General features: G+C 45.2%; 1 protein-coding gene across 1 annotated transcript; it reads left to right on the plus strand.

Moving 5' to 3' along the window:
- Nucleotides 1–1,478: 1,478 nt before the first annotated feature.
- LOC144175380 (uncharacterized) lies at nucleotides 1,479–13,683 on the plus strand. The gene is made up of 4 exons (XM_077704463.1): nucleotides 1,479–1,751; nucleotides 4,397–4,683; nucleotides 11,412–11,931; nucleotides 13,399–13,683. The coding sequence occupies exons 1-4, from the start codon at nucleotides 1,479–1,481 to the stop codon at nucleotides 13,681–13,683; spliced, it is 1,365 nt and encodes a 454-aa protein (XP_077560589.1).
- Nucleotides 13,684–25,193: the final 11,510 nt, after the last annotated feature.

Raw genomic sequence — 25,193 nt, forward strand, 5'->3', positions numbered from 1 at the left:
TCAAGGCCCAGCGTGAATAAAAGAAGTAAGTTCGGAAATTTACATCTGTTTTCGTCTCCTGAAACTTGAACCTATTTATTTATTCATTTATTTATTCGTTTATCGATTTTCCAATACTGGCAATACAGTGGAGGTGTGCATACATGAAAAATGACAATGCAAGCAAAAACAGACTAACAACTTCCAATTTACATTAATACATGCACACACACATTTTCACAAAGCCTTCACAAACGCTTCATTATCAACAATGCTGACTGTTGCAGAATGCAGGGCGTTCTATTCCCGGATAGTATAGAGAATGAAAGACAACTTAAACAACTCAGTTTTGCTGCGATATTCATGTACTTTATTGTTGTTGCCATGTCGCTGCGATATGTAGTGTGGTGAAAGTACGTACTTCTCGCGGGGTATCGCAACTTGATTGTAGTAAATATTATGAAATAACTTTAACCGCAACTTCTTCCTTCTTAGTTCTAGCAATTCCCACGCCAAGGACTCTCTTAAATTCGTCATACTTTGGTGTCTCGCGTAATTTCCAGAAACATAACGAGCTGCTAGGTTCTGTACTTTTTCTATTTGTTTTATCTATTGCTGTTGGCGGGCCCCACCAGTACATGCAGTAAATGTGTTTGCTTACTTTGTGTAAGCTTATTTAAGCAAAGTCCTGAATAAATGAAATGCGAACACGAAAATAGGAACTAAAACACGCAAAATCGGAAAATACTGTTCGTTGAGGTTCAATAATGGCGGGCTATTGGTATATTTTGAAAGGCACATTTCCCAACTTTGGTCTTGTAACTAACCCACGCGTCAGTTTGATTTGCATGGAAAGAAATGGCGCTATGTGAGTACTGTTGTTCATATTGCCGTGTTCGTGTTTCATTTGCCCATGACTGTTCGTTCAAAACAGTAGGCAGAAAAATATTTCTGTCGTCGGATTAATTACCGAATGCTAGCTGAAACACCTCCCACCAACCCTCCTGCTCCTCCCCCTCCCGCACCGTAGCCAAGGTGCGTATCTTTCGCACAATAATTTTCCAAAAACCGAGCAAAGTATTAGCCAATGTCACCATTTTATGACCAGTGAAATAGTAAATTGACCCCTTGAATCACACCTGGAATCATCAGCGTTGCAGAAAGGATAGTGTGTAAAACTTCTTTATTAAACGCAATCTTACGGGAGCGGAGCCTATTCAGCGTAGCCATGCGCCATCCTGGTTGTTACCATTCTCCCAACCTGCAGGAGCTGATCGCAAAGGCGGGAGCGGGGAAGCAGTATCTCGCAATGCTCAGCGGAACGGAGAGGGTTAAGAGTAAATCGAAGTTATACGTGCACTTCCGTATATCTAGTTGAGTTTGACGGACCGCGCACCGAATTAACAGTAAACTCCGCGTTGATTTCGAACCGTCAAGTGTTTGGCGGGGAGTTTAAGTCCTGACACTCATTCAACCTTTTCCTGTGCAGGAACGGCGGAATGCGGCGCGCCCTGCTCGTGGCGCTTGTGGCGGGGCTAGCGTCGGCGACGGGCTGGCATGGCGGTGGCGGTGGCGGCGGCGGAGGCGGCTGGCACCAGCACGTGCCAATCAAACTGCTCGTCAAGCACGTGCACAAGCCGATCCCGGTACCTAAGCCCATCCCGGTGCCGCGACCGTATCCAGTGTACAAGATGTTCCCCATCTTCAAGCCGTTCGCCGTCGCAAAACCCGTGCCCCAGAAATACGTCGTTCATCAGTACCACAACATACAGGTGCGGGATGTGTCGGCGGTGGTAGTTTTCGATCGTGTAACGGGCCGGCTACGATACGAAGGGGATGTGGTAAAGGAAAGCACGTTGCCGCCCTTACACCCCTCTTTAGGTTGCGACACTGGCCGAACCTGAGTACGTGTCGTCGCACCGTAGCCGCCACCTGCTAAAGGGGCCATGAAGACAAAATACTAGTTTGTATTATTCGAAAGATTTCGTGTTCTATAGTGCCCCCAGCGCTTGTCCGGAAGCAAACGATGCTTTGTTCACTGCGAAATTAATCAATTTAAGCTAACACTGATTCTCGCGCCAAAACGTGCGCTTGAATGACGTTTGCCATGACATCATAAGAACAGGTCTTTCAGCTAAACTGGGTGTGGAGCGCACACTTGCTTACTGTTAGTCAACCTAGATGGCCCCACCACACCGCAGCAAGCAGTTTTCTGCCTTTGGTTTGTTTGTGACTGCATTTACACCTGGGTTGTTTTTGCTTATGGAGAAAATAATCGTTTCGTGAAACATTTTGCTTGTTTGACAAATGTGGTCACGTAAGACACGTCGCTTGCGTCAATCGGCCAGTGTCGTCTGAGACGACCCCAAAGCCCCGCAGCGCTCTGCATGCAAACGAAGTATAGGGCGCGCAGTACCAACAGCACTACGCATCGGTACTTCTATGTTTACGTGTGCTTCCGTAAGGTCCACTGTTTGTCCCACCATTATTGTTGATATAAAGAGAATGCGCCTTAAATTTAAGCGCAAATAGCTCATTCAGCAAGCTTCGAAGTTCTGTTTAACTTGCGTTTGCTTTTTCCGGCCTCGCCAATCGCAGAGCTGGCTGGTATGACATCATGCGATCTTTTGCGGGAAATGAGCTAGTGGGTCACAACGCCATTCCCTTCTTGCCTAATTATACAGCGTATTTGAGCGAAGTTTACGTTAAAAGTGGCGTCAGCATGGTTCTAACGAGGCAATCTTTCGAATGAACCAAACTTGCATTGTGTCTTCATGGCCCTGCTAAAGTGTTGTTAACCATTACACGCATACTTTCGCACTTTGAATGTCCTTGTGCCTGACGCTACCATGCAATAATTTATCGGACATGCCAGTGGCAACACAAAATGGCCTTCGCCGAAAACTTTAAATGGCTGGTGAGAAATGTACCTGAGATACTTAGTAAAGTAAGACAGGTATAATATGACATTCATAGGGAAACAAATCCTGGGAAAATCAACCACTGTAGAGAGAGGGGGAGAAAATAAAAATTTAATACAGCAAACGGTGGAGGATGAGCCGTCACTCGGTGGGGTAGGTTCGCCTCTGTCCAAGTACCCTTGGGCCTTGGCTGCAGCCCTGGCACGGGTGCCAGAAACATCTGGTCAGCGTGACGGCTAGAAAAAAAAAAAACAGCAACACAAGGGCAGGCTGTCAGCTGGTAGAGTTTCTAAGAATGAATGTGTACTGACTAGCTAAGGTTGTTGTTCTGATAATACATTGCATCGCGGCAAAAATAAACAACCTTGCAATACGTTCACGTAAAAAGAAGGCAGAATAAATAACGATGAAGAAAATAGCTATTTGCTAATCGGGAAAAAGGAGAAAAACATAAGCAGTATTGGTACCAAAGACGACGTGTGCGTATAAATCTAATGCTCCCCGGCAAAATGACATGTAACAAGCTCAGCGGTATTGTTCTTGGTCTTCTGAAAAGGTAATCTCCTAAGTACGGTACAGATGCTCGATCTGGGGCGGTATTCTCGAGTTTTGTCCCTTTTGCGTCCCTTTCAAAAGTGTCCCTTTTGGCGAGCCCTGATTGGGTAAAAGCAAACAACCGGAAGTGACGTAACGCAAGTGCGGCAAACCTACTGTTAGCGCCATGGTTAGCGCTCACTGCTTAACCGGAAGTACGGCACGATGAAAGGGACGCAACAGGGACGTTTTCAAAAGGGACAGTTACGAGAATGCCGCCTCAGAAATTCTTTTCTGGGCTTTTAGTGCAGCACAAACAGCGAGCAAATGGCATAAGTTATGCAGGTAGTTTACATTTGTCATTGCACAAAATTACAATTGTGTTATAATGCAAGCACAGGCATAAGACAGCTCAAAACTGTATCCTGCTCCGATGCCCGTGGTTCTCTCGCTGAAGCGCAGTTTGTTCCAGCGTTTTGTTGTGCACGGTGGCTGAGGGCACAGTTTTTCTGCGCACTAAAGAATGCGTCCAATCCTCGCAACGTAACGACGCAGTAGATTGGTTGCCAGCAAGTAGTTACGTCCCAAAATCTTTGCTATTCTGAACAGTTTATTCCTGAACAGTTTATTCCTGCTTTATTCCTGAACAGTTAACTTCAACCTTGACAATATCATTTTAAATGCCCTAATGCGAATCCGGGCTGGGAACAATCTAAGCCCATTACCCATAGCGTTTCGTGTTGATTATATGAGTTAATGGTTACTTCTCTTATAAACGAGGTGGTTCTGCCGTTGCAATGCGAAGTGTCTTCTAGGTGTTCTTCAAGGCATGACTCGTGCTTTAGTGCAAAGTAACAACTGCCACAAAGAGGTGCATCTGGTCGTCGGTGGCGTGTTCGTAGACTGAAGAAAAACGTACAATGCGCAAGCTCGAAAATGTCTTTTGCTTTCACTCCATGCAGATCCCGGTGCCGGTGTTGAAGTTCATCCCGCATCACACATCCATTCCCATTCCGAAGCCGGTGGCCCTCCCTATTCCCATTCACGTGCCTAAGCCCGTGATCGTACCAGTGCCCAAACCAGTAACTGTCAAGAAGCCCTACCCGTTTCCTGTACACGTTCCGATCCCCAAGCCGTTCGTGGTGCCCATATTCAAGTCGGTGCCCGTGCCGGTGCCAAAGCCGATCCACAAGCTAATCAAGGTCATCAAGGAGATCCCCGTCTACATCAAAAAGCCTGTGCCTATATAGTGAGTCTGTGTTATATACCGCATCCGGTTCGAATGCTGGCCACGTCATTTAAAGTTGTTCCCATTTTAAGACTAACCAGTATCGACCAATACGTATATCAGTAATCACACCTGTACACTGAAATGACTCGTAAGTTATGCCCTAACCCTTAGCTGGACATGCGAAGTAGCCAGACATTGTTCCGCCTGGCTGGACCGGTACTTGAAATTACTAAAAAAGTGTTTAACTCCGCTGTATGAGTAAATCGCTTCCGTGTTTTCAAGAAGTAAACAAACTTCATTGATGTACGGTTGTGATGTGATGTCATGTACTGTTAGTTGCTACGGCAAATCCCTGGGGACTTTGATTTACTATCCATGCGCTTATTATACGTTTAAAATAATTACAATATAAACATACAAACTCGGGACACATGTATCATTGCCAACTGATATTGTTTTGTGTTATCGAAGGAATTCTTAAAGGTTCGAACAAAAATGACAGCATGAGCATAATTTAGATAAAAAAAGTTGTATTACGCGATAGTAGCCTTCATCACCTTAAGTGCGGGACAGTGGTAAGATGCTAGTGACATAGAAATCCCGAAAAGTGATTATGATACCAAAACAAGGACAAAAGCGCAGGCTGGGAAATGTCAGAACTATTTCCTTGACTTCCTCCAAAATGAAGCTCATAAAGTATGTTGTTCTGATGCGGCTGATGGATTTCCTTTAAGATGGGGTAGCGTGCTCCCCCGAACACATCGGCTACATGAACAGCGCTTTCCCTAACACTGCTTTGTACAACCGAAGAGGAAATGAGGGAAGTGAAGAAGGAAGTGTGCCCAGTTACGAGCTCTGCCTGTAATCGACTTGTCGAAAATAGTTGACAAGGTTTCGCACAACCTTATTTGAAAAATTTACTGCAAACAAAATGGGGTGCAAAAAAGGCGCATAGCTGCGTCTGGAGCGCCACAAATCCGGCACACGACCTGACACTTGGCGCCCTTGAATAAAAAAAATCACTCCTAAGGGGGGTCTTAAAGGGACCCAGAAAAGCCTTCTGTAAAAGTTACAAAAGGCCTGTATTGTCACGTAGCACCAATATAGCGATGCAATGCCGTTGGAATTATTCATCTACATTCAGTATTAGCTGCGCCAGAAGCAATTAAATGCACCTCTCCCCACTTGCCGATCGACTCCTCCTCCCTCTCTGCCTCCTTCAAAGCAGCTAGCTACATTCCTGCGCCTAGGCTCACGTCAATCACTGCGGACCCGCCTTTGCCGCCTTTGCCTCGGGATCGCGCAGGAAGGAGGAAGAGCAGCCGGAAGCCAATGGCAGTGACGCCGCCGGCGGCCGACCTTGCCGGCGATTGGGCGAATCAGGGGGCGCCTACGCCGTTGCGTCAGCAGCGATCGCCGTTGCGTCACCCGCGGTCGCCGTTGCGTCAACCGCGGTCGGCTAGCTGCGGCGTCGCGCTCATCGGCTGAGAAAGGCGATCTTCAAAAATTGTTTACAAATTATCTGTACAACGTATGGGGCTCACACTTGGCTAAAAAATCCCGCGTTATGTGTTCTACCACCTGAATGCATTTGATTGCCACCTTCACAAAGCTTTTCGGGGTCCCTTTAAGGCTAAATACCCGCGCCTCTATGGTTCAACATTCCGTCGATGGATCTCCCGCAAATAGTGATCAGCGCGGAAACTAAAGAATACGCGATATATGGCTGCCGCGTCACGGTGTGAGTGAAGTAACGCCACCAGCTGAGATTGAAGATGCAGTGCAAAAAGAGGTGCATGCAAGTCCGAATGTACGCTTCGAAAGTTGGGATTACCCGCTCACCGGAAAGGGCAAGAACTCCTGTTTCTCCACAAACACTGCAAAAACAAAACGCAGTAGCAATAACAGGGTATCTCAATGACATGTTTTTTTACAAAAAGGCAAACCATTACGTTACTGGGGTGGATAAAATCAAAGTCAAAGCCAGCCTAGCTAAGGAAGAAATCAAGACAATCAAAACAAAAGAAAACAGCAAGTAATAAATCAACACAAGAGTCCGAGCAGAGCTAAGTAAGTCCGTGAAAAAACTGTAGCCAGGTAATTCACACGCAGGCTAGGATCAACAACAGACACACATGTGGGAAGATGATGTCCTTGGAATAAAGGAGGCCTCATGCTTTCCCGAACGATGTACTGTTTTCCGCCTCTAAATACCAGTAAAACAGTAATTAAAAACTCAAAATTGGCTTTATGTTGCGCTAGTTCATACTGCCTATACACCTGCACCACGAACCCCCTCGAATAATTTACACTTTTCTGCAAGACAGTCAACTTCAGGGACTCCAGGAATTCGAACAAGGCGCAGAAATATGGGGAAGGTGAGGGTATGAGCTGAGAGAACAGTGCAAGCGTAAGATGCAGCTGACTCCCACCATGAGAGCTTTGGTATCTATAGCCCCCTACCAATAAACTCGAGCACTTCGAGGTGCAAGAAGCAGACATCACTGCGGGCGAAGGCCGTACTCCGAATAATTTAGACAAGAAAAACACTACAAATACAACAAAAGCTGTACACAGATGGCAGTCTCTTTGCAATGACACAAGCTGCACAACAGCAGTCGACAAACCATTGAAGTTAATTAATTAAGTTAAATTTATTCATCCTTTACAAGCACCAAAAATTTCAACTTTTTCCAAAAACACATTAAGCAGACCTAAGTGTCTGGATGAAATATTTTGATTGTGGGATAAAATAAAGGCGCAGTTCACTGGGCTATGGTATTTAGGCACCAAAATGTAGAATACGTTGTGGACGTAAGTGCAAAACTTGACAGGCACCATAAAAAGATGAAGCACGCCTCACCCTTTCGTCGTCCTCGTGGGCTTTCGCGCTCAGTTTTATGATGTTTCGAATACCAACTTTGGAAGGCGAAGTTTCTAATTACGGCACTTACGTGCACCATTTTTTATGCCCTGAACAGCTCGAAAAGGGAAAGGTCAACTGAGGTTTTTGAATCCCGAAGTCTTCCGTGGTACAAGATTACATGTTTAGAAGACGTTTATAGAGTGCAAGAATAATAGAGCGTATCTGTAATGACGAAGTGACCTATTGTATCAGTAAAATTAAAAACGTGATCACATTTACTTCCTTAGTTTTCGGCAGGCTTTGGTACTGCGAAATTTCTATTGTATTAAAATTTGTTTTGTAATGTGGTGGAGAAGATTTGTGTCCAGCGGTGCGGGTATTCTTTTCTCTTCACGGCAGCACATATGTGCATGTGCGCGAACGTTGAGCATTTAACGAGTGATGCCTAGTATTACTTTATTTAAGAAATTTGAAGTTCGAAACGGTGTTAGGGTTGTACTAGCAATCGTTTTATAACCACCCTGTCGCTAGCTTTCCAAGCTGAATTTGCTAATTACCACGCTTGTTAAAAATTATTGGGGCGTAAGGCTTGCTTTCGGTACATGTATACAAGCTTTATAAAACCTATTACCGCGCTAAAGAAAACATAATTGAGAATCACGAAGGATTGATTGTAGGGTTTAACGCGCCGACGCAACGCCGGCGATGAGGCGCGCCGTAGTGGACGGCTCCGGCTTAATTTTGACCACATGGGGATCCTTAACGTCCTCCGAAATGTCGTACATACGGGCATTTTCGCTTTTCGCCTCCATCAGAAAAGCGGCCGTCGCGGCCGGTAATCCAACCCGCGACCTTGTGCTCAGTAGCAGAACGCCTGAGCCACTGAGCCACCGCGGCGGGTGGAATCACAAAGGAGCTTCTCCCTGCTCTAGCCATGTTCACGAATTCAGCGCGTAAACTGGCGCACATTGTTTTCTTCCGGCAATGTCAAGCATCCGGGGAGGTGTTACAGCATTGGTCCCCTATTATTGTAGGGCGCATACTCACGTACTCATCATTTCTGAAGGAGTCATAAAGAAAAGAACAAAAATACTCAGTTCAGAACGGAAGTACGGTACCGTGCCACACATTTGTCTAAAATTCTTTGCATTTAGCGACTAAATTATCCCGAAGACTGGCTGACAGAAATTGTAAATAAATTATTGATACAATTGTGAAGGTATTCGTTACATCCGTCTTCGTAACTAAGTTGTTCAAAGATTTAATTACATGATAGCATTTCTCTCGCTACCCCTTCTTTTTCGCACTGTACATAGATTGTTAAATGCCCACCCCCAAGCATACAGAGCAATGGTTTTAAAACTTAGCGCTTGGCACACTTTTCTTGCATTACTACAAAGTCCTACATATTTGAGCGAAACCTTATTATACACACTCTAAACTACATTGAATGTTGTAGAGTGAAACTATCCTTGTTTTATTCCCGCTGGTTAGGCGGCTCTAAATTTACCACCGTGCGTTTATCACGACTTGAGCAACCTTGATTCCGGAAACATTAGATAAAATTTGCACAGCTTCACTGACATAATGTCGCGAACGCTTATGTTGATATGGAAGCTGCTTGGAAATCTTTAATCGTAAGGTTAAGCTTCGCAGAACTTCTCGAAGCTAACAGATGAATTTGAAGAAGCTACGACTGGCTGAGCAGTTATCTATCCACGCCAGGCTATCTCCTTGTGCCGACCACTATAGCTTATTGTGAACATTCGAGAAACTACCACTAAGTGTACGCGTACTATTCTCCATTTGATGCATAGCGCGCAACACTGCCAGTGCCAGACAGCGTGATTGCGTGCTTCCTCCGATGACGAACGTGGGCCGCAAAGCTGTTAAAAGGAATAAGCATCAAAATACTGTGAACACAATTATTCTAATTACAATTTGCGAGTGTTTCCTGGATGATGTTTCCTTGTGTTTCAGGCTGCTTTTAGAGTTTGATACGAGAGAAACTCAGAGATGACACGATGTGTTAAAGCACAATGCTGCGAGACGAGCGCGTATGAACTTTGAGCAGACGGCGCGAACGGTTTCGCCACTCATGCCTTTCCTTTCAGGAATGTAGACGATATTCTCTGGCGCTCGCATGTGAGCCACAACGCGAGGCGGAGTTATACCACTTGTTTATTTTTTGCTATGGACTACTTGCGTAGCTTCCACTGCGTTCCGGTGCTTGGCCCTTGGTCTCATCTTCGCTAGGTTATGCCCTTCCACATCGCGGCACCGCGTTACCGCGCCTCGTCCCTTGGAAACATCGACCAAGAACCGCTTCGCTGCTAAAACATTTGCGGTTTCTTAACGGGAATAGGCATAACTCTGACCTACATTTATAAAACAAACACGCAGGCGTCGTTACTGAGGGTACAATGACGTCTTCTTATGACATTGTACATCTTGGTGCAAAATACTCCCGTATGCTGGCAGGGTTCCGTTTCGCCGGAGTTCTGAACACGGGGAAAGTGGATCGCGCGATAGGAAACGATATATTTAGGTTATTTCATGAGGATTCTTTTTTTTAGTCGAAGTGCATGCATCTGCGTCCTGGAAAGCGTGACAGCCGCTGTTTCTTTCGACTGCATCCTTGTCTTCAATGCATCTACGTTCACGCTTTCAAGTAACGACTAGGCAAAACAACCTAGTTCTTTGTAGAGACGTAATTTAACTGCTCGGAATCAGGTCATTATGGTACGAAAAGTACCTTAGATCACCGAGCGTTAAAATGTGAGTAAGGATCAATTGTATTGCAGTTCCGGGAAAAAAAGCACACAACCTTAGTACTTAGTACAGTGGGCAGGTTTTCGCGGAAGGGGCGCCACGAGCTCCACGGCCAATAAGGAGTTTTTTCGACCTGCACGGTTACTGTATAAACAAAACATTTGGTACTTTTTAATGTTCCGCGTGCACTTTGCTTTTATGTTTTATGGTGAGTTCGTGAGCTTGAAGCAGGCCGATAACAGTGCTTGCTGTTTTTAAGAATATCAAGGAAGCGCTATTTGAAGCTCGAGGTTGCTTCCTTAACTGTATTCAATGTTAGACTCTGATGGTCTATATACACGCATGATATCTCCTGTTCCTCTTCAGCCGTGTTTGTATTCAGCCGTATTTATTGCACTCGTTTGCGTGTCTAAACAACAAGTATGCGTGTCTAAACAACAACTCTAAACAAATGTTTCCGGACATCGGTGTATTCTAATGTGGTTACTGAAAATTTTGAAGCTAGGGCGCTGAGCTTAGTGCGCACTCGCCATCAAAGCTATTTATACAAAAGCATGGCGCAGAAAACAGGGAAGGATGGTGTTGGTAGCTTTTTTGGGTGCCCAATGGTATTTGAAAACAGGCCACGTGAAAGAGAAACAGCTGTTCGTCTTGGGAAACTGCTCCAAAAATTATGCACCCCTGCGCTTAACCCCGACGATGGTTGAACGAGAAGGTTTCTCATGCTGTATTCCTTGGTTGGCCAATCCCACACGGCGAGTATGTGGCTCTGTGAAAGCATGCACCACTTTTCTAGAATAACCGTATACCAACTCCTGGGTGTGTGATTAGCCGAGACTGAAGAGACGGATACCTCATTGTGACACATAGAAAAGCCAACCTTGTTTCTCAGCAATTTACTGACAACCGATTATGCTATCTAGCCTATCTTCAATGTTATGCCGACCTGGTTAATGGCATAGAAAGATCGTAATCCACATAGCGCAGCTTTAAAGGTTTGCTCCCGTTTCTTAATAGGGCAGCACCTTTTTAAGTCACTGTTAGCTCAACTGCCATATACTCGCCTTATTGTGTGTAACACGAACCTCCTCTGCGCATTTACGTCCAGCGTACATGAAGTGAGCCACGGCTGGAAGGGTGGCTGGAAAGGCGGCTGGCACTCGTCCGGTAACCACGAGGGTCTACTGTCCAGCCAAGTGGCGGCCGCCGTGGCCGCCGCACACAGTGGACGTGGAGGAGGCCGCGGACATGGGGGCGCCAGGTTCCATCCCCACCGACACCACGCACAGCAGGCGTCCGAGGCGGCGCCCATCATTGCCGCCCTTCACCACGTCAGCAGTTCTGGCGGCGGAGGCTACGGTGGAGGCTATGGCGGTGGCTACGGTGGAGGATATGGCGGAGGCTCCGGCGGAGGCTATGGCGGAGGCTCCGGCGGAGGCTATGGAAGCGCGGGCCTCAACGCCGCCCTGCAGCACGCGTCAAAGGCATCTGCCCTGGAGGCGGTACGCCAGGTGTCTTCGGCATCGGCGGCACTGCAACACGCCAGCGGTTCTCCCCTGGAAGCAGTGCACCACGTGACACATGGCGCCTCGTCCGCTTCGTCGGCGTTGAGTCACTTACCCGATCACGTGAGCAGACACCATTTGTTCAAAATTGTGGTCGTGTTGCTTAGTGGTGTCTTGGGTTCTGTGTTTATTTAATGCTTATATATGTCTAACACAACATATACTGTGACTCGGACTGGTATGTTGTGATGCCTAAAATTTTTGATTGTATAAAACAATCAACGAATAAAAATTTGGAGACTCAGGTGGAGGAAACCATCGATAACACGTCTTATATGCTTGCAATACCAGAGTCATGCCAGCAAAAAGACGACAGTATCGTTTTTCGTTTACAAGACGAGGAGGGTGGGAGAGCATGGGAGAGAAGAGAAGTGGAGCAGGATAGACGTAGAGGCGAGTGAAGCAGTAGCGTGACAGCCAACCAGGCGACGGTCAACCATAACTGCAGCCATGGCTCAGAGGTAGAGCACTCTCCTCGTTTGCGCGAGGTACCGGGTTCGAATCCTTGTACCGCTAGACACCCACCTGTTTTTTTAATTGCCACAGGCACACCTGGTCGAGTGTGGAACCTTGAAAGGGGAATTCATGTCTGGAAAGTTGCCTTTACCCTGGCGAGGGTCCCCTGACCTTTGTCCATCTGGCGGGGCCCCCAGCCATCATGCCGCGTTGCGCCATTGCCGGGAGTGAAAGAGTCTGGCGGCATGTCCTGGGCATCCACAATGGCTGTGGAAGGCACCCTGTGCATTCGTGTGCCTTGGTGGTGCTCTGCACCCGACCGGTAAAATAGGTAATAGGTACAAGCGACTCCCCGGCCTGGCGCTCGGCCCTTGAGGGGGGCCACAACTCTTGACAAGTTCACCCGGTTTGCATGGGAAGTCGCCCCTATTGAAAAAGGTGAATGCAAAAAACCAGGCGTGACACCCAACCAGAAGATAGGGACGTCAAATTTTCTCACACGCTTGGAACGCTTTAACGTGCTTAGAGTAAATGTAGTGTGACGCGAACGCGGGGTAGGCAAAAAATTATCTCAAATGGGAATGACGGTAGCTGAATGCGAATACTGCTGCACAACAAAACGACTGACAGGCCACTAATGTGCTAAACGTCCAAAGGCGACCGCTGACACAGAGGAGAAAAAACTCCAAGCGCCTTTGGTACGTTAAACGGCTGCGGCTCGTAATCTTCGGGCGCAAAATGCATAGGGATGGGCTATTGGATTCGAAGCACACCTGGAGGCGGTGTTGACGAACATGCCAACGAAGCAAAATAGTGCAAAAATTACAAATTCTCAGAAATTCAGCAATGAATATGCCATTGTCGCGATCTCTGCGTCCATTTTCGTTATGACTTTTTTTATTCCAACGCGTTTCTTTCCAACTATCTCGGTGCACTATCTAACTTGAAGGGATCATTTCACAATGAAAACGAGAAATATTAAAAAGCATGAGTATAACAGACAGGAGATTCCCAAAATTGTTAACTACGCTCTGTGGATTACTGACGCTGTTCACGCATATGCTTCACTTGCAGGCCACAAGTTCTGTGTCTGCAGTTCATCACACACACGCTGTGGCTGTACCGACTGTTATCAAGACTTACTCTTCCGGCGGTGGACATGGTGGATCATCGGGGCACAAGCCCCACTACGGCAACTATGGTAGTGCAAGCAGCACCGGCCACTACAGCACGGGCCGCACCAAAAGCCGCTACTCTCCGGCGTCGAGTTCCGGTTACAAGGCGAGCGGAAGCTACAGTAGGCCAACATCTGTTTCTTCAGGCAGCTCCTCCAGTTCGTCGAAAGGATCCAACGGGTAAGGAATGTTTTTATTAGATGCGTTCTGAAGGAAGAAGAAGAAACCGATTGTGGAGGGTAGGGAATGGGGAGATAGCGGCCAGTAACTGTCTGCCATGACGCCGACAGCTTAACTGGATGAATAAGGAAGAGGGCAGAAGGGAGAGTGCGTAGGGGGGATAGAGAAAGTAATGGGGAATCAAAGTCGATAGGTCACAGTAGCGAGAAGCAAGGCGCGAAATGCGAAGACGGAAAATAAAAATGAACAGGCAGACTAATCAGACATACAGGCAAACAATCAAACACACTAAACGAAAATTTTCTTCTATACACGGAAGTATGATTTATTTATTTATTTATTTATTTATTTCAAGTACCCTCAATCGCACAAGCATTGAAGAGGGGAGTGGGTTTTCGGGAAAAAAATACAAGTACGTAGCAAGTAACAAGGCGGCAAGAATGTAAGAGACTACATATGCTGGTAGTAACAGACAAAAAAGTTCATAAGAAAATACGCTAGTGGTTCTTCTGGACGAATGGGAAGAAATATTCGCGTTCTAAAGAACAAACGGGAAACATTTGTAGGCTACAAAGCAAACTACACAAACTTTACACAGTACTACACAAGAAATGCGCAGAACATGCGCTCAAGAACTGTTATTCAAGAGAAATGAAAATAAGCAACAAGCAAATATGACAACAACATGAACAGAAATAAGGTCACGTGGAATCGATACACCCGAAAAAGGCGATGATGGTCAGAGAGTGATGGTCAGAGAATGATGGTCAGAGAATGTGAATGAAATGTAAAAAAAGAACAAGCAGACTAATCAAACATACCAGTAGCCGAACAACACACTAAACAACAACAAAAAAGTGTTCTATACACTGCACTGTGATGGGCATGGTATGTCCATGAATAGTCCCGGCTAAGCAGATATGTAGTCCGGGGATGGGGGATACATTGGTGAAACTTTCGGTCCCGCACCACGGCTTGTTTTAGTGTTCGGTTTGGGATTGCCTTGCTCTCACACACTGTCGCGCACACACACACTGTGGCAAGGATGTGACATCACAGCACCGCATACTGTGCACAAAATGGCAGGTTGTATGAGCAGTGGAGCAGGTGTGCCAGCGTTTTGAGGATCGCATGTGGACAGTGTGGGAGTGGTCTGAGGTTTTTCTGTCGACAGACGGGCGCAGGACGTTGTTCTTGGGGCGAAGGGTAAAGAACATTCATGACGAATATGGGAGTATTATCAATGTCCTGGATGAGAGTTCCGCGAAGACAACTGGTGATCAAATCACCGAAGGTCGCGTCGAATCAGCTGACGCTAAATGCAGTATGAAAGATTCTGCATTCGCAGAACTCGAACTGAGGGTGAACACAAGGTGTAATAACTCTTGAACTTTGGGAGCTGTAGACTTTCAAGGTACTGTTTTTGAAATAAGATGCAAAAATGACCAACCAAATGCTTAGCTAGACATGGTGCATGGATTATGGGCCAAATTTCTGAGAAACAATGTAAATACTGAGAACATGAATGGTATTTAGAAACAAAGCACAGGCATTTTTGTGGAATGTGCTGCAAAATATCATTTTGCACAGTCAAATTTAGAAACAAATGAATAGCAACAAGAATTATAGAATTATCCGTCTCTAGTTCAAGGGCGGCCAAAAGGTGTACTCCGGCCAGTTTTACGGTGGGCTGAATACCGGTGTTACCACGCGGATCAGCAAAGCGAAAGATCACAGTATAATGTCTAGTACTTACAAAATTGAAATAAATGACCTCTGCAATTCGTAGTACTGCGTAAAGAGTAACGACAATATAACACACTGCTACTGGAACGGCTGGCCACTTTCGTTTATCCAAAATACGTGCAAAAGATTGGCACCAACGAAGTTGCCCTCTTCCGAGGAAAGCGTAACTACAGAAAAAACGATAAGGAAGCGAGCCCATCTCCCGTATTCGCCTAGAATCAGCGAGGCACGTGTGCGCCTTTTCCGCATACATGGCGTCCATATTGCGCAGGTACCAACGAGCCAGGTACGGATTCAGCTCGTAAATGTGAAAGACCAGCTTCCTCGCAAAACGTTTCCTGGCGTTGTTTACAAAATTTCCTGCGCCGAACAAACGCAATCACCGATCATGCGAAGAAAACAGCCCGTCACAATAACTGGAATGAAACAAAAATAATGACAACAGAAAAAACGTGGCAACCCATTGAAATTTTGAGTCACTAATGATCCAGACAGCGTACAACACGCTAAACAGGAGCGATGGAACTTTGGACCCTATCTATGCAAAATAACTGAAACCTTTGCTGACTGCTGCATAAACGGAGAGTTCCAGCAGGTTAAAAACAGAGTCCCATTCGTGGCAAGCAGTGCGCAAAAGGTGGCGTTACTCTTGCGGCCAGATGACTGTATGTGGCTTGTACATTTTGTTTTCCCGCCCTGCTAACCAATCCTTAACGTATGTTTGCCGTACGACCACTTAATTCCGTCGGGTGCGGGTTACCCTGGAGGTGCTGTCGAACAAGTTAATCAAGCCGTGCGAAGGCACCACGTGATGTACGCGAAGCTGCACCAAAACAGTCCCAAAACAACCGCCGCTAAAGCAGACGACAAAGCTGTACCGCTGACGCCGACGCCGGCGAGCAGTCACTCTCGCCCGGGAAGCGATGTGTAAATTCCCCGCGTCATTTCAAGTGTCCTCTGTGAGTGAAACTTTCCGCCCCATCCGCCCTCCTCTCCACCCCCCACCGCCGCCTCCTATGCGTCGGGAGTTTGTTGTCCCGCCCGCCACGAAAGAACCTTTGGTTGGTAGAGCTAGAAAGCCTTGCTTTAACCAGCTGGTTATGAAGAGGGCTCAAATTTATGTATGAAATATGGTCGCTGCATAGTTGAATTAGGAAATTTTGCATGTATTTCCTCACAGCTGGCGAGTAAAACTACACATATGCTTGGGATTATGGGTGATTATCTGGAAATGGCGCTTTAATCAACGAAAGTATGAAAATACCAGGAAATAAAAAAAAAACGGACCGTCACTTGCATCTATTTTATGTCGCTTAGTGAAACGTTGACAAAAGTGATCTGAGCGAGAACGGGGAGTACCGAACACCGATAAGAACCACCCAGAGAGACTGTTTAAGAGTCCCGAGAAAGGCCAGAGGGGTCAGGACACAGGTTAATTCATTGCGAATGCACGGAAAGCGTGAATATTACAAACAAATAACTAATAATATCATAAGCCCATCGATTGTATCACCTCTGACATCAGCTTCGTGTAATTGAAATGAGGCTAGAAAATTTGGATTTTTAATTTTGGTCGCTTTCTTTCTCAGCGTTTTATAATTGCAATCTGCCAAAAATTCCTGGTAACGCTTTATACCAGATTCATAGATTGTAACCGTACTCCTGATTAATGATGCAAATTGCTCGGTAATCCTTATTGTCTTGTCGTAGTTATCGCTCAATAGGATGTTATTCTTGACAGTGCACGTCCAAACTCCGGTTCTAAGTTCTCTATTTTGGGGACGAGTGATTATGACTATAGGGCAAATAAACGGGCTTTTCAAATTTAAAGCTATCGCGAATAGATATAACGGTGTGAAAAACCTCATTACAAAAATGAGACAACTCACACTAGAGTCATATATTTTAACCAAGATGTTAAAATACTTCCTTATACAGGTACCAAGTCGTTGCACAAGTGGACATTGACCTTTCCGGGAAACACTGAGTTCAACGACTGCAGGACGAAGACCACATTTTTGCCATTCGAACGAGGCTGGACCCCACTCAAAGCGACTGGAGTATTCTGACAAAACGCACTCTCTGCTAGCAGAGGAATGCCAACTGATCTTCTTCAAGACATTGTGTTACGAGGGACGATTTTCCAACAAGCATTTCATCTACAACCTTAGAGTTTTTATGAACCTCATCAGTAGAAAAAGCTGATCTTGCTTTCATACCTGCCTCTCTGAAATGGTCGTTGTAGACGGCGTGCATTTGCAAAGAAAGTTGATGAATTTATTCAAACTGGACGCATCCTTGCATCTGTAATAACATTTGAAGATGTTTTAGAGGCCTGTGAATTTTGTGAAAGTGTAAGATGAGAAAAACTTTTTTTAAGTAGTCGCGTTGTTTGCTGTGCAAAACATTCCAATTCTCATCGTGCCTGCACATCGAACCATTTTTTATAAGGAGGCTAGCGAAAGCATTGTTGTAGTTAGAAGGGTGTCAGCACAATTGAAGTAGGCAGGATTTAAGATTTCACGTAGCACCGGTACATATTCAGCTAAAAGTTTTAGTCGCAGTGCTAAAACATACATTTGGAAGAGTCTTGTGCACTTACTTGAAAAATAGCTTTTGTTTTCGTACACACCTGATCTTCGTAGCGTACTCATGGAGCCATTTGCAGAGAGCATTTCATTTCAGAGCCTCCCGGTTTTCCCGAGAGCAAAGAGCGGTGTCGGCATTGTGCTTTAGTAAAGTTCTCAAGGAGTTTGTAATACGATCAGGTAATGATTAATATCAGACGTAATTAGTTTGTATGGGTGTCTACAATCATCCTTTTGTGCTTAAAAGAAGAGGTCAAGTGCTAATTGTGTTCCAGGTATTCTTCTTTAAAATTATGGTAAATTCTTCCTTCTGAAACCAAACAGAAGTGTATGGTACATCGTGAAAATACTCCTAGATTTTCTACGATAAAACAGTGTCAGCATTGTTTACTCCCACTATTTAGGTATGGTTTACATTTGTGTCGGCCTTTGTGAGCCACACACGAACCCCACCTTACTAAGTATAGAGTGCCCAGCTTTGTTTTAGAGACATTCAGATGCAGGCTCATCTAGAACATCCCACCACCCTAGTGCAGAATAAAACAGTCGGCTACCTATATTCCAATTGACATGCTCGTGCCGACACCATGCTAAAAGTGCACAACCGGGCTATGGTACCTTGTCTTGAAAAGCAAACACCCAAGAATGCGAAGTTAGAGCATACCACGTTAGCTCAGGGGTTTGCGAGCCTGTGTGCCAAACTTGTAGCAGCCTCCTCGACGTCGTGGCAAGTGAGAACTGAGATACGCCCCGTAGATGCCCTATTTTCTGTTTTGCACTTAACTTGAAATTATGAAAAGAAAGTGTTATCATGATAATGGGGATCAATTGACTTCATACCTAACGTTTAAACATTTGCTTATATACACCGTGTTTTCTCGGCGCATCCTTTAGAGCACGGCAAATTGTGCACGCCTAAGCTCTGTGTAGCGACTGGCTATTCAGCACACAATAAACGCCCCAGCAAAAGAAACATTAACTCAGCTGATCATGGTAAAGGCATTTTTAACGGAGTAGGGACTAAGAAAAAGCCCTACGGCTGGTGTCAGCAGAGTGCAGACCCGTCGCCGTGTGACCGGTGGTGGATATGCGTTTTTTATTCACCCTGTACGCGCCATTTCCGCGTAGATTGTATGAAGGAATACATTTTCCCCGTAGAAAGCGTCATTTTGGATAGGAAAACAAAAAACGTCAAAGCTTCCCTAGTTTCGTAGAGGAATTTATTTAAATTCCCATTCTCTTAAAAAACAAATCCTTAGAACAAGCTCTCTTTTATGTTCCCCGATATTCAGTTTCCCAGTTTGCAGAAAATACCCTCACAAAAATGAAAAACTGAGCAACTTGGCGTTATGTAATTCCCAAGTACTCGGCGCCGTCTCGTCATAACGTACTGATTGCCCTGATTCGCGCTGTATGCAGTAGCTTAACCACAAGCTCAGAGTAAAATGTGTTTCCTGAATTTGTATAGTGATAAAAATTCCAATCGTGCTTCAGGAAACTTCTCATAAGCTGGCACGCCAGAACCACATTGTGCGCCTTTGTTTACCGGCGCTAATGTTTTCTGATGCGTGAGCGACAGGAAAAACCGGTGTTCTTGTAGGGGTGACTTGCCATGGCGTCATTGCCCACCTCGACGAAGGTAGTTTTTGTACCCAACCGTGTGCATACTTTGACAGCTGTAGCTATCAATCTATACTGAGGTTGTTATTTATTACCTCTACACGGCCTAGAGCCCCAATTTCTCACAACCCCACCAACATTTGTCGGAAGAGCTCTTCGGTTTATTTAGCACCGGAATGCTCTTCCACAGTTCCTGGGCGCTCCTTACGGTAAAGTCATCAGCGGAAGTGTAATCACTGTCAATATGCGCAATTTTCGCAACACACCTGGCGGTGAAGTGGCGGTATACAGTAGTAGCAGCTGGTGGCAGATGTTAGTAAGTTTGAAAACACTCCGCAAGTAGATAAAGTAACATTTTCTTACTTTTAGCCAGTGTTTCTACGAACACAGAAATTGGAAACCGAGATTTCAGTCGAGGTGTATTTTTATACCATGTAAACTATTTCTCGTATAGACGTAGATGATGCTAAAAACTGAAACCAAAAGTTTGGCTTTGAAGCCAGATTCATAATGATTTGTTTACAATATTGTAAACCCCGGAAAAGCGTTCTTAGCACCGTCCTGTGAATTACGTATAATTATTTTTATTACGTCTTGGTTTGAACAGTATAGAAACTCCCTATTGTGCAAAAAGTGTGTAATTTCGAACAGAGCTGCCCTTCCGCTAAAAAAAAAACGTTATATACGAGACTATGAAAAACACTACAGTTCAACTATGTTTAGGAAAACTTCACAGTTGATTAGTAGCAATTACTAGAAGCCTAATTACTGATTTTCAATGGATGAAGTCAGCAGCCTTACGGCATTTTCGCAATGTACCGAAGGAAGCGCCCATTTTGTGTCGTTTTTATCCATATTGTATTGTTCCTTCGGCATTAACAAGTGCTTCATGCTGTAAGAAAATGTAGGTGTTCTGTTTATTACAGTGTGCGTGAGTTTGTGTTGTATGTGTGTTCTGTGTAGTTATTTGACGCGCTACTCGCTCGCAGCAAAGGAACACGCGATTTACTGTCGCCTTTCGTACAGGCTTGAGTAAGTCGTCTTTTGTAAACACAATAAATGCTTTTGTAATAATAACGTGCATAAAAAACAGGTAGGAGGCGTCTTGAATTTGTCAGGAAACCTGAAAGCGTCTCACCAATTTATAATACAGCGAATCTACAGAAAGGAATCTTGAGCCATTACGGACTGCGAGTGCGAACTGCGCAATCGGCACCAGCTTGGCCCTCTTAAAAAATTAACCGTAAATTAGACGCAACGTACGGTTGCGACGAAACTTACGGCGTCTGCCCGGCACCTCATGAACATTTTTCGTAATCAACATACTATTACGTGAACAAGTCCACCATGGGCAACCAATGACGTCCCATTTGCATGTTTGCAAAAACCGGCATTGTACAGTCAGCTGCTAAGTTTCTTGGTGTGTCTTTCCCTTTTACGGCCACTCCAGTATCAGTGATAAAAATGACTGAATAGCTAATCTTCACTGGTATGAAGTGTTAAGGTTAAGGCATATTTTCTGTGTCGAAAAGTATTTATTGGTATTTGCGCTTGATTCGTATTCAGCTCGCGGATGCACCAGCAGAACGGGTCTCAGGATTCCTCAACTGTATCTTTGCCAAAAGTGAACACGGAAGGTGAAAAAAAATCGCAGAGAAATAAAACGAAACATTAGCATTCTGCAACAGTTTCGATGAGTTAAACTTTCAAACTAAATTTATGCAAGACTGAGGTGTCGAATTAAAAACGAAGTCAATTTGTCTGTTAAAATCAAGTCAGTTCTTTATGTAGGTAGCGTCAAATTTGAGCCAATAAGGTGAAATGAAATTGCACGACATTTTCTGAAAGCCGATCATTCCAAGAGCATGATTTACTGCCAAGTGTCATGTTACGTTGAGCGTGAGGCCAGGTCTCGCAAGAGCAGTGAAGGAAGTGTTGCATTGATTGTGTGTCGTATTCTTTTCTGCTTTGTGTGGTGCATGGCCGTGCCAGTGCGCTACGCCAAAATCATTCTGACCGGGCGGTTGCCACTGCAGGGCAGTGAGCCGCCGCACGTGATGCTAACCTCAATAAAAGTGTTCCAAGAAGAATCCGTGTCTCCTTGGTTCTTTTATAGTCAAACCAGAATATATTCTCCTGTATATACTCCGCGACGAACGGTACGAAAATAACAGCAAATTTAGCCTTACTAACACAAATGCCGGAAAGAATAAAAAATGATTTAATAAAATTGAGAACTTTATGCCGTTTGTGAAATTTTATTGCTTCGAAAAAAGGGTGGCTTCCATTAAATTGGTAAATTTATGATTATAATTTACCTAACTCCACATTTAGTGAACAATGTGATGTTAGTGCGATAAAGGGCCGTAAACATAAAATGTGTTTGCTTTGCTTAAGCTCATCTAGTTAAAAATTCCTTTATAACTCATCCGAAATATTTTCGCAGTTTACTGGTTCTAGAATTTAGTAGACGCCTTTGAACTGCTTGTTTTTAAATGCATCTCAGGCGACCATACGATACCCTAGGGTCGGCGGTGCAACAAGCAATGACGTTATATATAGAACATTACAGAGTTGAACGCCCTTTGTCTATGTTATTTTGTACTGCTGTAAACACGATATTGTAAAAGTAATGCATCCTTTTTTTGTTGCCATAAACAGTTCCGATCCATTTTGCTGCGTGACCCCTTTAGTTGTCTGGCACTAATTTTAGCAGAACATGGATTTGCTATTTGCTTCCGTACAGTCTTCCTGCTGGGGTCCACTTTATTTTTGCACGCTTTTTGGAATGTTACTTTTGCGTATCAAACGGCGCAAAGTCGTTCAGCAAAAAAAAGTACCCCACACGCGATTCTAACTTGCAGACGCAGAGCTGGCATGGATGGGAGTCAGATACATCACACATTTGTCCATAGACGTGTTTTTTAGTAACAGTAAATTTTTCAGTTCCAGATACAAGCCATATCGAGTGATTTGAGAGGTTTCAGAGAAAATAAGTACATGACTTCAGGTATACAGAATCAAAAGACTCGCGCTTGTGAATTTTGGCAACCAAGAATCAACATGTTTTGCCTGGCAAGTGTAAACCAGTCCACGGAAAGTACTACCAAAGCCGTAGAGCGCTCGCGAAATTTATGCTAGAAGAAATTGACGAAACGGCGAGGTTGTCACTTCCGTAAAGTTTGTGGTGAAAGGGGCAGATTAAAAGTGCGGTTGAGGGAGGCCCTGAAGGAAAGTCGATGGTGGGTAGCAGTAGGATGCAATGCTTCCCGGTTCCAGCCCTAAAATTGAGTCACATCTCCACTGCTGTTTAACCTTGAACTCAATGAGATTTCGAAGTTCCCGCTGCAGTGGGTCACGTAGCTGTGAGTCTGAGTCAGGCCCATCAAGGGTGGCCACTGGCCACTTGCATATTGCCTCCACACCGGCCAGGGCGTTAAGCAGAGTCAGCAACATCAGCTATCACTCTACATAGCGAGTGGAGACTTAAGACATGGAAAGAGTCAGGGATAAGTGGGCATTCCGGCGCCGCTTCCATGAACGTCAAGTTCATCCAGGTGAGCTGCCGATGCGCGTCAAAGCAGCACTGCAGCTCGTCCCAGATATATACGCCATGTTGCACTCTACGAAAACATGCTCGGGCGTCTCTCCCCTTCTGCACAGGAGACAGTTGGCACAGTAAACAGTAGACAGAAAGAAGCGCCGCCGTTCTGTATTGCCTATAAGGTAGTACACCTGTTTGCAAGCGGAAGAAAAAATCCTTGATCCAGTCGGGTTAGGCACCTTCTGAAAAGTCGCAGGACTCTGCTGCTCAGCCGACCAAGGAGTGGTAGGCGACACATGGTTGGTGGGATGATCTGTTCCACCATGTTCCAGTACAGGTTCTTTGTTTTCACGGCGGATAGGTGCTCTCAGGAAAAAAAACCCTGCAAGAGCTCCACAGCATTATCTGTAATTGGATTGGAAAAAACTTTTATTGTAAAAGACCATTGCATGGGCCCCGCGTGCAGTCGGTGCTCTTATTGCGAGCCAAAGGGTGAGGTGTAAGGCGCCTACATTTTGAAGAGCCGCCTGGAAGAAAGTGTCGTGATTATTCCGGAGGAACATAAATTGTTGCACTGCCTGCTGAAGCTCCACGTTAACAAGCCCAAGGTCGCCAGCTTGCCCACTCTAGTAAGTGTTGGTACGATGCATAGGATTGTATGTGGATCACCGGAGAAACACCGCGAACCGTCGGTGAAGCTTGGCGACTGAGCCTGCATCAGTGGTCGCGACTGGGGCTGCATAGAAGGTGCCCAAATATATCACAGCGTTGCAGACACGTGGCCTCGAGAAAAAGGCATGAGTCGCACTTCCCATGGCTTCAATTGTATCAAATGGTGGCTCCCTCCTTTGAACACCGTAGAGTTGTGCTTTGGTGAGCCGTTCCCTTAGCCATGATCATTGTAACTTCGAAAGATCGAGCTGAGCCTCGAGAACCGGCAAAATAATTCGGCTAGGACGACGACCTCGTTTGCCTGCCCTCATGAATGAGCACACAAACGTAACATCGTCTGCATAATCCAAGAGTAGTAGTATGTTTGTGTTTAATGACGCAAGGGTATCTGCGACCAAATAGCGCAAAGACTCTGTTAAGTGGTCCTTCAGTGTCAGGTTTGTGCTTAAAATGCGTATCAGATGAGCATTGGTATGATACTGCCTAAAAAACTGTTCAATTTAGTGTAGAAGGTCCGTAGAGTAAAATATAAAAATGCTTAAAATGGATGATGAAAGGGACTAGGATACAAGACGGCGCCTAGAGCCTCAGAGCGTGCTGTGCAGCCACGCTCCCTGCACGCACAAAAGAGTCTTCAGAACCTTCCTTAAATATGAGAGGGTCGGACGTCTGAAGTCACACCCAGTATGAAATAAGTTTTAGGAGATTCCTATCTCCCACATAAGTTAAATGACATTTGTAAGTGAACATCGAATCATATCATAAGAATAGGGAAGGGTGTAGTGGAACGTTCTATGAGTACACATTAGGCAGCGGTCGTTTTTTTACCATCAGTCAAAGGCGTACACTCAGTTAATACGTGAATAACGGAGAGCCGTTCCCCACACTTCTCACAAAGGGGTGGAATGGGTCATTTAAAAGATATGCGTGTGTGGTGTGAGTGCGGACTATTCGCAGTCTAGTAATGGAAACCTCTGTAAATCTATCTTGTTTCTCAGTAAGGTATTCACCTATGCATGGTATAATTGTGTGTAATTTGTTGTTGGATAATTTGTTCCATTCCAACTGCCAAATTTCACGAAGTTTCAGTCGTATAGCTGATTTCATGGCGAGATACGGAACCAGAGGTTCATCCACGCCATTTCAAAGAGCAGCTGCCGCAGCATACCGGTCGGCGATTTCGTTCCCCCGGACGCTGCTGTGCCCCGGCCCCCAGCACGCTAGTATCGTCATATTTCAAGCATAAGCTGGCGTTGTCTCCTTAATGAGCTTATTTAACTTCAACTAGGTCTGGCCAAGTGTAAGGGAATCACGACACCGAGAGAATCTGTCAAGATAACAGAC

The sequence above is a fragment of the Haemaphysalis longicornis genome, unplaced genomic scaffold, assembly GCF_048455015.1.
Source record: "Haemaphysalis longicornis isolate Haplotype H1 unplaced genomic scaffold, Haemaphysalis longicornis Haplotype H1 scaffold_3, whole genome shotgun sequence".
NCBI lineage: Eukaryota > Metazoa > Arthropoda > Arachnida > Ixodida > Ixodidae > Haemaphysalis > Haemaphysalis longicornis.

Bases quoted from the DNA above. Each gene is read 5' to 3' on its own strand.
- LOC144175380 (XM_077704463.1), top strand. From the start codon at position 1,479: ATGCGGCGCGCCCTGCTCGTGGCGCTTGTGGCGGGGCTAGCGTCGGCG. The intron at 1,752-4,396 runs GTGCGGGATGTG...CACTCCATGCAG, and splicing joins ATCAGTACCACAACATACAG to ATCCCGGTGCCGGTGTTGAA. The intron at 4,684-11,411 runs GTGAGTCTGTGT...ATTTACGTCCAG, and splicing joins AAAAAGCCTGTGCCTATATA to CGTACATGAAGTGAGCCACG.